The 12621-nt window shown below is 44.3% G+C and overlaps 1 protein-coding gene across 1 annotated transcript in view; it reads right to left on the bottom strand.

Annotated features, from left to right (window-relative positions):
• Positions 1-11472, bottom strand: part of DYNC1H1 (dynein cytoplasmic 1 heavy chain 1) — a 46438-nt gene extending 34966 nt beyond the window's left edge. Inside the window, exons 1-15 of the mRNA XM_087747717.1 lie at positions 11114-11472; positions 8361-8448; positions 7561-7734; positions 7086-7341; positions 5996-6182; positions 5546-5817; positions 5182-5409; positions 2718-3794; positions 2250-2429; positions 1489-1638; positions 1089-1235; positions 822-962; positions 503-679; positions 284-394; positions 82-201 (exon numbers count right to left, since the gene is read on the bottom strand). Coding sequence (XP_087603843.1) covers positions 82-201; positions 284-394; positions 503-679; positions 822-962; positions 1089-1235; positions 1489-1638; positions 2250-2429; positions 2718-3794; positions 5182-5409; positions 5546-5817; positions 5996-6182; positions 7086-7341; positions 7561-7734; positions 8361-8448; positions 11114-11384 — 3579 coding nt within the window. The 5' untranslated portion in view covers positions 11385-11472. The remainder of the gene's footprint in view (positions 1-81; positions 202-283; positions 395-502; positions 680-821; positions 963-1088; positions 1236-1488; positions 1639-2249; positions 2430-2717; positions 3795-5181; positions 5410-5545; positions 5818-5995; positions 6183-7085; positions 7342-7560; positions 7735-8360; positions 8449-11113) is intronic.
• Positions 11473-12621: the final 1149 nt, after the last annotated feature.

Raw genomic sequence — 12621 nt, 5'->3', positions numbered from 1 at the left:
GAACTTGAATATCATGAAGTTGCATCTTAGGAGTTAAGCCTGACATTTCCAGAAGTAAGAACCATTAGCAAGACAACATACCTCAACTTGCTTTTCAAACTGCTTGATTTTACGTTTCAAGGACTGCACGTACGTGATGAACGTCACTGCATCTGATGTGCTGGCAGTGTCCACTGAATGCTGCTCCAGTTCTTGACGGGACTGTTTGGAGCACAAATCAGTGTTTTAGAAGTCTAGAACAGCTGATCTGAAAGTGAAAAACTGGAATTTAGATTTGTCTTACCTTAGAAATTTGTGAATGAAACTCTGTCATGTTCTGACCAAGCATCTGGCCAAATTTGCTGAGCACTTCCTTGTGCCAGGAGTCATACTTCAAGTTCACTTTTGATTGTACCTACAATTGAATAAAGTTACATAATAGTAATTTTTCAGCCTTACTATTTTCTGTTATACACCCATTCTGAAATTTAATGCATTTATCACAAACAATAATTACAATTACCTTGCCATAGTCTATGACAACAGGTCCAAATTCCTTTCTGGTTTCTGCATTATCAAATGTTCCTCTTGCCTTTCTTATCTGAACTAAAAGGGCTTGCCACTTATTCAGGTCTTCTCCAAGACGGTTGTATATGTTTTCAGCCTGCATATCCCACAGACACTGGTACTGCAGCCAAACCTGATTAAGGTATTTCACAAAAAATGTTCAGAACTTCTCCAGTATATTCCAAAAGACATGTGTCCCCCTAACCCCCAGGAAAACTGAGAGAAAAGTCCATGATCATTTTAGCTGTAGCATTACGGTGGTGTCAGCCTCCTACCTTGACATACTGCTCCACTTCAGTCACAATTCCCATGACAGCAGAATACGACTCCTCCAGAGCCGCAGGGCCATCAGGCATCCTTGTCAATGCATTACGATAGAATTTCTCTTCCTCAGACAGCTCATAATGCACTCCGACCTAAGAATCACAATTATACATGATATACATGAATTTCTAGGGCACTCAAATTCAGTCCTAGAGCAACACGCTAAGATATCAAGCACTATAATTGCTCAGACTTAGATACAGCTTCATTACACTGACCTGATACCTCTGACTTTGAATTCTTGGTAGCGACAGGATTACCATCTTCCAAGAAAACATTTCTTGATAAAGTTTGTATCTACACTCTTCAATTGGTGGATTCAAGTATATCACCTGGTTGGTTATTCTTAGTTCATGTACAATGTTCTGCAGAAACAGTAAACACACTCAGTTTTACTGGCAGATACTACTACACGTAGACAAGAATTTTGGATGTCAAGAAGCAGCACACACTTTTGAAAAAATCAACTTGCACTTAAATGGGAAGAGGCAAGTATTCCTCCAAAACCAGATGCAGAAGAAATATTTATCTCCCATATAAGCCTCAGTTATAATTCATGCATTAAGTAATTAACAGTAAGAAAAAAAAACAAGAAAAAAAAAACACAACAAAACTTACTTTGATCTTGGGTTCGCCACCAGGCTTATGGCTCACTTGCGGAGCGTCTGTATCCATGTCAACTTCTGCTTTGTCATCTGCTTGTCCAAGAAGAACTTGGGTCCAGGCCCTCAGTCCAGCTTGCAAACGAACACCCAGGATTCTTTCAATCTAAAGAAAAAAAGCCACACTGGAACAAAAAGCTGCATATTCACTGCATAAAGATCCCCACTATCAATATATTCTGACACCAGGCACACTATGGCACCTCAAAGAACCAAGTGCTCCTTTATTAAGTCATTAAAAAGCTTTAAGAGTTTTGCTAAATTTTCACTGAATATCAATTTAAAGCTTCTCCTGTCCTCATGGGTTTTAACAGAATTAAATAATTTTAACTGCTCTGAAGTGGGCCTAGTGTCCAATAACCTGAAACTAACTCAACAGGCAGAGCCAAACAATATGAAGTCTTTGCTACTGGAATAGCAAATTTTCACCACCCTTTATCTACCTCATTCCCCAGCACCTTCTAGGCAGTCAAGCTGTATCAAACTTTTTTCTTCAAAGGACAAAACTCCCCTTGAATTAATTGATCCCAAATGTCAACAGCTAAAAACAAACAGGTCTTTCATCTTCTGCATATTGAAAACGCACTGAAATTTTCAGAGAATATGGAGACAGAATTTTCCGTGGGTGAATATGAAAAGTATCATAAAAAAAAATTTGCACCTGATTAAAACGGTTGTTTCCTCTAAATATATACTATTCTTTGATCTCAAACCTACCTCCATATCCAACTTATTGACCCAGATTGGCAAATTCGAATATGAATGAAGATTTAAGTCATCCACAGCTTTCTGAACCCTGTTCAAGATTTCGGAGAAAGTCTTGTGATCATACATGCATGTTTCCAACGATCTCACTTCCAGGTCTATTTTCTCTTCAATAATGAGCAGATCATCCACCTAAAATGGTTTAGGAAAAATTGGATGTTTAGTTTGACAGGTTAGATAGAGGCAACAATAATTATGCACTAATGGTTAGTCATTTCTCTTTGTTTGGATGCAGCAAGTGTATCAATTTTAGTAGTACTAAAAGATCCATTCAGCTGGCCAATTTGCGCCAACTCAGTCAGCTACTTGACCAAAGAGCTGCAGAACAGGTCATCAGCTATCCAATTCCTCTTTTGGTTAACCACATATTACTGAAGTACAAATGTAAAAATTTTGCAGAATTTGAAAGATAAAACAAACCTTTTCCTGGAAACTGAAGACAGTCTCGGCTAAGCGCTGTACATATGGATCAAGTTTGTATGATTCCCACACGAGTGCAATTCCTTCTGCAATCAAAGCCTGCACCTCTTTCTTCAAGCCAGCAACCAGAAGTGAGATAGTATTACGCTCTTCTACTTTCTCACATGTTCGTTCATACGTACGGACGCTTTCAATGAGAGAAATAGCAAATGGATAGAGCTGGTTTGCTTGGTGAGCTTTGTTGACAATTGCTAGTGGAACACGGAAACCAAGCCACTTCAGGTTTCGGACTTCTTTTGAAAGCGTAATTATTTCTGGGAGGAAGTTGACTTTCAGTTTCAGAACATTTCCTGTTCGACCTCTAACACGGGTGCTTTCAATGGTGAAAATACGACCAGACACACCAAGATTGCGTTGCTGAACTTTTCTTGCCCAGTCATCAAAGATCTCTTGAGTGTTGAGCTTCATGCGAAAGCTATCTCCATCCTGCTTTAGCTTCTGACCTTCTACGTGGTTCTCCCAACCTTTGCCAAGGACATCCTCAACACGCTTCATGTAAGCAGTGAGCTGTCTGTCAATCTGTTTTGCCCAAATTATAGACCCAGACACAGGAGGCAAGTCACGAACATGACTCATTTTACAAGCTTGACTCTGTGGGTATTGTACTTTAAATTTGTCATGAAGAGACTCAATATCATCTTTTACGCGCTGGATCAATTGCGTTTGATATTCACGAATGGCACCGCGAATGTGCGGTCTGACAAACAGAGCATTAAACCGAGAGAAGATTCTGAACATTTCATTGGCATTCTTCGCTGTACCAAGCTGGTCTCTCAAACGGGCAGTTATTCTTGTTTCAACTCTATCAATTCTTTCATCATATCGTTTCATTGCTGCCTCCCAGGCTTCTGTACCTTCTTTGGAAACATCTAACCCATCTACTTCCTTAACATTCTCATAAGCAAGATTGACTTCTTCAATTGCATTAGCATCTGCAGCATCAAAAAGGACTTCTGCTACTTTCATATCCTGTGGTTCAGGTACCTCTCCTTGATTTTGCTGGGCAACAGCAGTTACCTGCATGAGAATCACAGTTTAGTGAGTTGGGTGCTTCAAAATTTACCTACAAATAGCTAAACACAGTCTGTTCTAACAAGCATTGCAAAAAACCTACAAATTAGTACCAAATCCTTAACAAACTTTCCGTCATGTTTCAGATTTAAGTTCCACTAGGAATGGGGCAACAGTTACTTTACAAACTTCCACTACTGTGCAGCATAAGCTCATTTTCCACTGTGGTTTAGCCAAACTCAAGTATTTACAAATTTATTAATCCCCTCTATGTTATGTCTGGACTTGCTGTGTCTATTAACATGAGCATGGACATGTAGTATGTGATGGAGTCAGAATTAAAGCTAAGCCTACTAGTAAGGGTTCAAAACTAGACTTTTTTTGGAAGCAGACAATGAAACTGAATGTTATATTAGTTTTGTGTTGGTAACTTTTTAAAGCAACAGTGAACACTCTTGAAGTTGAACAGTCTTGAAGAAGCCCCACAGAGTTTCTGCCTGATAATGACCAAGAATACTGGTCGATCTGCTAGATCTGCTGGAGGGTAGGAAGGCTCTACAGAGGGACCTGGACAGGCTGGATCGCTGGGCTGGGGCCAACTGTATGAGATTCAACGAGGCTCAGTGCCGGGTCCTGCACTTGGGTCACAACAACCCCATGCAATGCTACAGGCTGGGGGAAGAGTAGCTGGAGAGCTGCCTGGCAGAAAAGGACTTGGGGGTGTTGGTTGACAGCTGCCTGAACATGAGCCAGCAGTGTGCTCAGGTGCCCAAGAGGGCCAATGGCATCCTGGCTTGTATCAGGACTAGCGCGGCCAGCAGGACCAGGGAGGTGATAGTGCCCCTGTACTCGGCACTGGTGAGGCCGTACTTCGAGTACTGTGTTCAGTTTTGGGCCCCTCACTACAAGAAGGACATCGAGGTGCTGGAGCGTGTCCAGAGGAGGGCAATGAAACTGGTGAAGGGTCTGGAGCACAAGTCTGATGAGGAGCGGCTGAGGGAACTGGGGTTGTTTTAGCCTGGAGAAGAGGAGGCTGAGGGGAGACCTTATTGCTCTCTACAACTACCTGAAAGGAGGTTGTAGCGAGGTGGGGGTCGGTCTCTTCTCCCAAATAATAAGCGACAGGACGAGAGGAAATGGCCTCAAGCTGCGCCAGGGGAAGTTTAGGTTGGATATTAGGGAAAACTTCTTCACCGAAAAGGCAGTCAGGCATTGGAACAGGCTGCCCAGGGAAGTGGTTGAGTCTCCATCCCTGGAGGTATTTAAAAGAAGGGTAGATGTGGTGCTCGAGGACATGGTTTAGTGGTGGACTTGGCAGTGCTGGGTTAACGGCTGGACTCGATGATCTTAACAGTCTTTTCCAACCTTAACGATTCTATGATTCTCTGATTACCTGAGGTCGCAAGACTCTCACAATAACTGCCCTCAGCTGCTCATGCTGACGCCTGAATTTCCTCATTTGATCAAGACGACCTTGGAGCTTCCTGTGAGCAGGATTGATACGCCACACCATCTTCAGGTTCTCTTCCCTTTTTCTTTTCACAATATCTCTCAACAGAACTTGTAGCTTCTCATATTCATCATCCCAGGTTTGGAATACTTCAAAGCATGCAACCATTACCTGAAGAGAGTTTTAGAATAGAAACTTTAGCTCCCAAATGAAATGCTTCCTGAAAGTCACTATTCAATGCAAAAATACAGCTGCCAGTGCCACTATGCAAAAATACACCCACCAGTATCAAAAACCATGAACATACCTTTTCAAATTCTTCGTAAGCAACATGCATCAGTTTTCTGGTTCCCAACACTTTAAGTAGCTGAGAGCTCAGATCTCTTGAAATAGCCTCCACTAAACGCAATGCCCTTTGGATTGGGTATTTTGTGTTTCTGATTTTTCTCAAATGGGTAAATATTGCAACAAGGGCCTGCCTTATTTTGTCCAGCTCAGTAGCAGACAGCAAGTCATTCAGTGGAAAGTCTTTCATCAGTGGATTATAGTCATTCACGGTTTCCAGAGCCTGTTTTAGACCTAAACGTAGTAGAAAAGATTCTGAATATAACTTGTCATTTCATTAGTCAAATTTTAGCTTTAACTAGACCAAGGTTACTCTTAACAGCACTGTTCATTGTACCACAATGTTCAAGTATCGTAACAGCTTAAGTCCTGTAAGACATCTGTGAAAAATTTTACTGAACGGACACTTTACCTGTGTCTGTATCGAAGCTGACAGTTGCATGGAAACGTTTGCCATGTTTTAGAATATCCAGAGTCAGAAGAACTTCTGGACTTTCACGTTTTTCCTGAATGCGATACAGAGCCCGTTCCAAATTTAACCAGAAGCTTATCTCCTGTAATGCCGTGCCTGATGCAGGATCTCGATCTAATTTCGTCACCTTAAAAGTAATACAGAGGAAGAGAAGGAAGGCAGAAAAGCATTTAATTTATATGCTTTAACTGTAAAAACTTGCTCTATTACTAGATATAACTGAAACATACAACATCTACTAGGTTTTAATAATCCAACCTCAGAAAGTTTTGGCATTCATTCTGTGAGAAGTGTAGGAACTGCAGTGCAACAAGAGTCAAAGGTTAATTCCAGTGGTCCTAAAGGTCAGTTTTAGGATCTTCATGTAATATCTTCAGCATAGCCTAAAAAGGTCACTTGTCCACCTTCCTCATCAGTGTCTGTATTCTGGTTAATGACAGATGAGCCAGGCAAGAAAACAAATGTTTTATGCTCTGGAGTAAGAAAAGGCACCACTGTTCCATAAGCCATAGGTGTTTACTGGGCCCATGGAGGAAAAAAAAACAGAGTAGTATCTGAGATGCTATTTCTGAGTGACAGCAGAAGAACAGCAGAGTTCTTTTGAAAAGTAACAGGCAGGAGTACAAGAGATTACAAGATAGGACTGGAGTAACTCTTTTGAAGTGGTTGTGGATGCACCTGGGGAAATAACAAAACAAACCAACAAGACCCACTTCTCTCAATCTATTGTAAAGATCTGAAGAATAGTTACAAAATCCATGAGGTTAGTGCCAGTTACTTGAGTCCACTACAACAGAGATAAAATAGTCATGCTCTCAGCTACTTGCAGAACAATGTAGACTAGACTCTAAATTTAGACTAGGCTTAGTCTAATTTAGACTAGTGTCTCTGGTGACTCAGAAAACTGGTCTCAGATCTTCAGAGTATCCTGCATGGAGCAGTATTTTACCAGTTAAACTGTGAAGAAGATACACAGTACTACATAGAAGTTCTTATCACATAATCTAGAACTTTTTTTTTTTTTTTTTACCTTTTGTATCTCTCTAATCCAGCGGTTGACTCCAGATTGGAGCTGATTGAGGAATAACGGATCCTCAGCCTTCTCACCAAAATCTGTAACCTTTGGTTTTTCTCCACGTTCGTAACACTGCTTGGCAACATTAGTAATGGTTGCATGAATTGGCAGGCTAATCTCTGGAATTTCAATATTCTGCTGCAGATGCAAGAGGCCCATTTCAAGTTCTGCAATCTTTTTCTCAACTGAAGGAGCCATCTTATCTCCATCCCTGAAAAGCACACGTTTCCATATAAGAAGGCAAAACAAAAACCATACGCAACACGTTTAAGCCATCTGAACTACCTCCCCAGAGTCCTCAACAGCATCATATGCAACTGTGTGCATAAACAATTTCACATAACTTGCCTTGAACAGTCACTGTTATTTTTTTCATTAAACACCTACTTTAATTCATTAGCAGAGAAGTGCAGTATTTATACTGAATTACCTGTCTGCTTTGCCAGATTCTCTGATATAGGACTTGAAAAAGGGAGCAACAGCATTGCTAATGAAAGAGTGTAATGTTTCATATGGAGAATCTTCACTGAGAGTGAGCACTCTCAGTTGGGAAGACACTGGTTTGTCGGCATCAATCACTGGTGTACGCTTAATGAATGCCAGGCTGCAGAACAGAGCAGAGAGTTACCAACTAAACATTTGAAACTTAAGTGACAGTTAGAATAGCTTTAATCAGACTGCAAGTTTAGGTCACAGGAGTCAAATGCTAACCTGCATCATCATACTTTATAATCTTTTTTCTAAGAGACTTGAACACAAGTCTTCCAATAAATACATCGTTATACCTCAGTAATCAGCCAAACTTAGCTATCAATAAGGACTTTGCAGTATGGGCACGGTAAAGAGGCACAAATGTTACGAAGCTTCAAAGTCAAATATGCGTTAAGGTAAGTGACAAATATGTAAGAGTCAAACATAACCGAAGATTATTGAACCCAAGTTGTGTGTGTATGTTACGCTTGCATGTATGCCAAATTAATGACTTTGTTTCTTTAACCTCAGAGCTAGAAGTCCTAAGAGTCCATTCTTTTCAGCCTCATGACACACCCTTGTTTTATCAGAGCCCTCAGCTTGAAAAGCTATTGCCCCACCTGAATAAAAACACCACATGAAGCACTAGGTAAACTGAAGGTAAATTCATAGGTAAAGTAGGTAAATCTGTTTGTATAGGTTTCACATTCATAGGGTAGAAATGCCAAGATTATTTTACTAGATATTTTACTAACCCACCTGTTTGATTTTATTCCATAATGAATGTCAGTGCTGATACTGTAGGAAATGAACTCTTTTTCCTCTTCTCCTTCATCTCCCACATCCTCTGCAAAAAATATGCTATGTAAGAAATATTTTCTTTCTAAGGCATCTGCCACTCTCTCTCAACCATCCTCTGCTATTACCAGACTATTTTCTAACCTTTCATTTCTACACCAACTTATTATGCAAAATAGCTTATATTAAATTTAGCTTTGCAATATTCCTCAAATTCAGAGTGGGTTCATTGTTTTTTAACACAACTCTATTAACTGTTTTAGGTTGCTATAAAAAATGATAAAACATTACAACAAGCAAATTATAACCCACATTCTGCTTGTGAAGCAGAGAGAAATGTTCTGCAATACAGAATGTACATTTATTTGTAGAGATATGCTACCAGGATAACTACATTTAAGTGAGAAACATTAAACATTAAAGCTGCTTTTTTATTTTATAGGTTGCTTTATATTTTCGGACTTTTTCTTTAAAAGTGATTTGGAAATGAAGCCTTTGAACAAAAAAAAACTCCCAACAAAACAAAAACCCAAGCCATGGGAAGTACTCAGGCATTACCACAGCCAACGTATCACGGATGATGTAATTGCTGGGGATGCGGGCAGTTGTGCTGCAATGCAGTGATTTTGGTGCAGAAGGTTACTCCCTGTTGGGGGACACACTCTGACTGGAGACATTACCATGGACTGCTCTGATTTCATTTGGCCCTTCATAGGAGATACAGCCTCAGGGTGTCACATTTGTGATCCCAAGCACCAGAAGCCCGGTCACAGAACAACACTGCACTAGACACCACAGGAACCCGTATGAAAGCTGTTGGCAGGCTGTGTAGCTAGCAATATCACATGGCAGTTTTCATTACTCAGAAATAAGGCTCCTATTTTATTGTATTTGTAACCAATAATTTACTTCATACTATCCAGTCCATGCACAAGTTTCAATAATACTATTGTTTTTAACAGTGTCAGAGAAAGCAAGATCTCCATGTGCTGCTGGAGGTTCCGAATCTGTTAAGTCTGAAGACTGGCTGTCAATCAGAAAATCCACTCCCCCGAAATAACTGCTATTAAAGCAGAAGACATTGATGGAAATGCCTTCTGCCCATAGTAAATTAGTATTTAGCTTCTAAAACACATAATAAGTGTTTCAATTTGTTTTTAACCATACATACGTAACAATATCTATGTGACAAGCCCAGAGCTAACTGGTCACCACTATCTTTCATTACTTCCAACCCAAACTAAGGAAAACCAACATCATGAGCCAGACATTAAGAGAAATCTAGAATCATCTGCATAGCCTAATAACATCCAATAGATTTTCTTTAAATATTGTTAAACACTCTATCATGAATTCATAAAACACTGTTGTTTCCCTCCCCCCCTCTAGAAAATTCTACCGTTATCCCTGCTGAAAAAGAAGTCTCAAACTTTGGAAGGGGAAGGAGGAGGATAATCAGTGGAAATAGGCATAAGATAAACAAAGACAGGATATTTTAAGCAACATCTTAAGTTCACAGTGAATAGACAGTGAGTGGAAGACCTTCTTCATATTTCCCTCAGTGTGCAGCAACCGCAGGCCATATATCCAGCATCTTACACTGTGGCTGCTGACATGTTAAATGATGCAGTATGAAGTATGACTATATCAAGATTTGATACACATCAATAGGGACTGAACCAACAGCACACTAGAAGCAGAGATCCAGAAGTTCAATATTAAAATTTTGCAAGCTTGGACTGGCAGGCATGTAGCTATATACAGACTGTAGGTCTTGTTTAACAGTGAAAGTCTGTGTTATTAATGAAGCCTAGTTCTATTTTATGATTGTTCATTAAGCTGGATTCTGTGACAATAAGAGCCTATTTAGCAACAGATTTGTTGACAAGAAAAAGTCATTTTCAAAAGAAACAGTCAGTAAAAGCAGCATGTAAGTAACAAAGATGGTTCTCGAGTCAGAGTGTCAGCTTAGCTGCAGTATTTAATGCAGCATTTGATGAGGCTCCGAGACGCCTTTACAAGCAGCATAGCCACCAGGCTTTGCTAACTGAAGATACTGCAAGGTCTACATCTTGATTTATCAACTTCGGAGTCTTGCTAATTAACCACGGAATAGCACTTTTTACAGGCTGATTCAGGTTTTTTTCTTTTCCTCCGGGGTTTGAGGGGTTTTTGTTCTGTTTTAGACCGGTGACGTGCCTTGCCAAGCAGCAGGTCACTTCCCCAGCAGAAAGCAGGCCGCAGTGGAAGCATCCGCAGCACTGACGAAGCGCTTTCGGAGCCCTCCTCCCGAGCAGGACAGGCTACAGCCGCAGCGCACAACGCGCCCACACCCAGCCTCCGGCCCCGCCGCGCAGCGCCCGCTCAGGCTCCGGACGCGGAGGACAAAGAATAACGGGGGAGGCCGGGCCGGACGGCGTCAGCCGGCGCGGGATCCGCCCGCTGGTGCGGGCCCTTGCGGCCGCGGCCACCGCCCTCCCCTCACGCCGACCGCGGCTCCCCACCCCCGGCGCCGGGCCGCACCCGCAGTGCGGCAGGCCGGCGCCTCCCCGGCCGCGGCCGTACGTGAGGCGGAGAGGCCCCGGGACGGGCGGGGGAGCGCGGCGGCGGCGGCGCGCCCCTCCCACCCCGCGGCAGGGCGGCGGCCGGAGGCAGGCAGCGGCGGGCGCCGCCGCCATTTTGACAGCGCGGCGGCCGCCCGGCTCTCGCCTCACCTTTGAGGGTGGAGCGCTCCACCAGCACGGTGTGGACCTGCGGGTCGGAGAGGAACTTGCGCATATGCTCCACGGCGCCCTTCTCCTCCAGCGCCGCCTCCAGCACCGCCGGGGCTTCGCCGCCGTCCTCCAGCAGCAGCGGCACCAGCTTGCGCAGGTGCTTCTGCAGCACCGACACGTCGGCCACGTTCTGCACCGCCGAGCCCGACACCTCCATGCCGCCTTCCTCGCCGCCGGGGCCGCCGCCCCCACCGCCGCCGGAGTCGGACATGCCGAGGCGAGGGACACCGGCCGGCGCGCCGCGCTCCGCCCGCTCCGCCGCCGCCCCGGGACTGGCCCGCCCGCCGCGCTGCGAGCGACGCCTCGCCGCCGCGGGGGAGGCTGGGAGAGGCAGTCCGCCACGCCCCCCGCCGCCGGGCCGGCCGCCGCTCCGCCCGCCTCCCCGCGGCAGGGAGGCCGGCCTCCCCCCGGCGAGGCGGCCGCTTCCCCGCCTCGCCGCCCCCCCTATTTAACGAGTGTTTTAGGCCCGTCGCTTCTTCTGGAAGGCGAGCGCGGCAGCCGAGCGGCAAGGGAGAGGGAAAAGCCCCGCCCCGCCGCCCCCTGCCCTCGGCTCCCCGGCAGCACTGCGCGGGTGAGGGGCGTTCTGCTGCTGCCGCCCCGCTACCTGGGAGATAAAGCAGCTTTATATTCAGCTTTATATCCAAAGAAGAAAAAGGTTCACTACATGTGAAAAATAAACAGGCGGTACAAAGGACATTTTTCCACGAAGAAAGCAGGCCAGCTCGGCACCATGCGGGGCAGATTAGCCACAGCTTCTCTTCAGTGAAGAGCAGCCCCCTACCCGGGTGCTTTATATGCCCAGCTCATCTTGCCACCCCTGCTATTTACAGCTTAATGAATCCAGCACCCGAACCATTAATCCCAGTCTTTTGTGAGACTATTTCCCCAAACACAGGACATAAAGAACAGAGGAGGGACTGAAAGCACAGCGGTGAGAAGGGGGCTTTTCCCTCAGAATCTCATTTAATTTTTAAAAATTTAAAAATCCTTAAAGCTCTTTTACAGAGCTTGCCCTATCCCATGTATATGGCTGACTGATCTAGGGCATTAGATGAGTCAAGCTCACTGCTGCCGAGATGGGCAGTCCCGTTCCTCCTGGCCCAAACTAGCCCCCCTCCCTCGCCTGGTCCTGGCTGCTATCGGAATGAGCCTGGGAGAGGGGAGCTGGCAGCGAAGTTCCAAAGCAACTCCACTGACTCCCCAGAGGTACGCTGGGGCCATTGGGTGACCGCAGACTGAAAACTCCAGTTCTTGTTCATAGGGAGGGGGAGAAGCAGATGGAAAACAAGCAAACACACCACACAAACTACCTCCGAACCCCACACCCATTTCTTCAGGTGGATACACAAGCAAATGCACAGAGACCCTCAGGCCCAGGACCCGTTCAGACGTACTGCACAAGAAATAAGCTGACCTGTAAGCCACTACACAAGTGTAACTCAGCATTC

The sequence above is a fragment of the Nipponia nippon genome, unplaced genomic scaffold, assembly GCF_047370975.1.
Source record: "Nipponia nippon isolate SJK-2023a ecotype South Korea unplaced genomic scaffold, ASM4737097v1 scaffold_11, whole genome shotgun sequence".
Classification (NCBI taxonomy): domain Eukaryota; kingdom Metazoa; phylum Chordata; class Aves; order Pelecaniformes; family Threskiornithidae; genus Nipponia; species Nipponia nippon.
The sequence above is the reverse complement of the archived record's forward strand: the minus strand, read 5'-3'. Positions and strand labels throughout refer to the sequence as shown.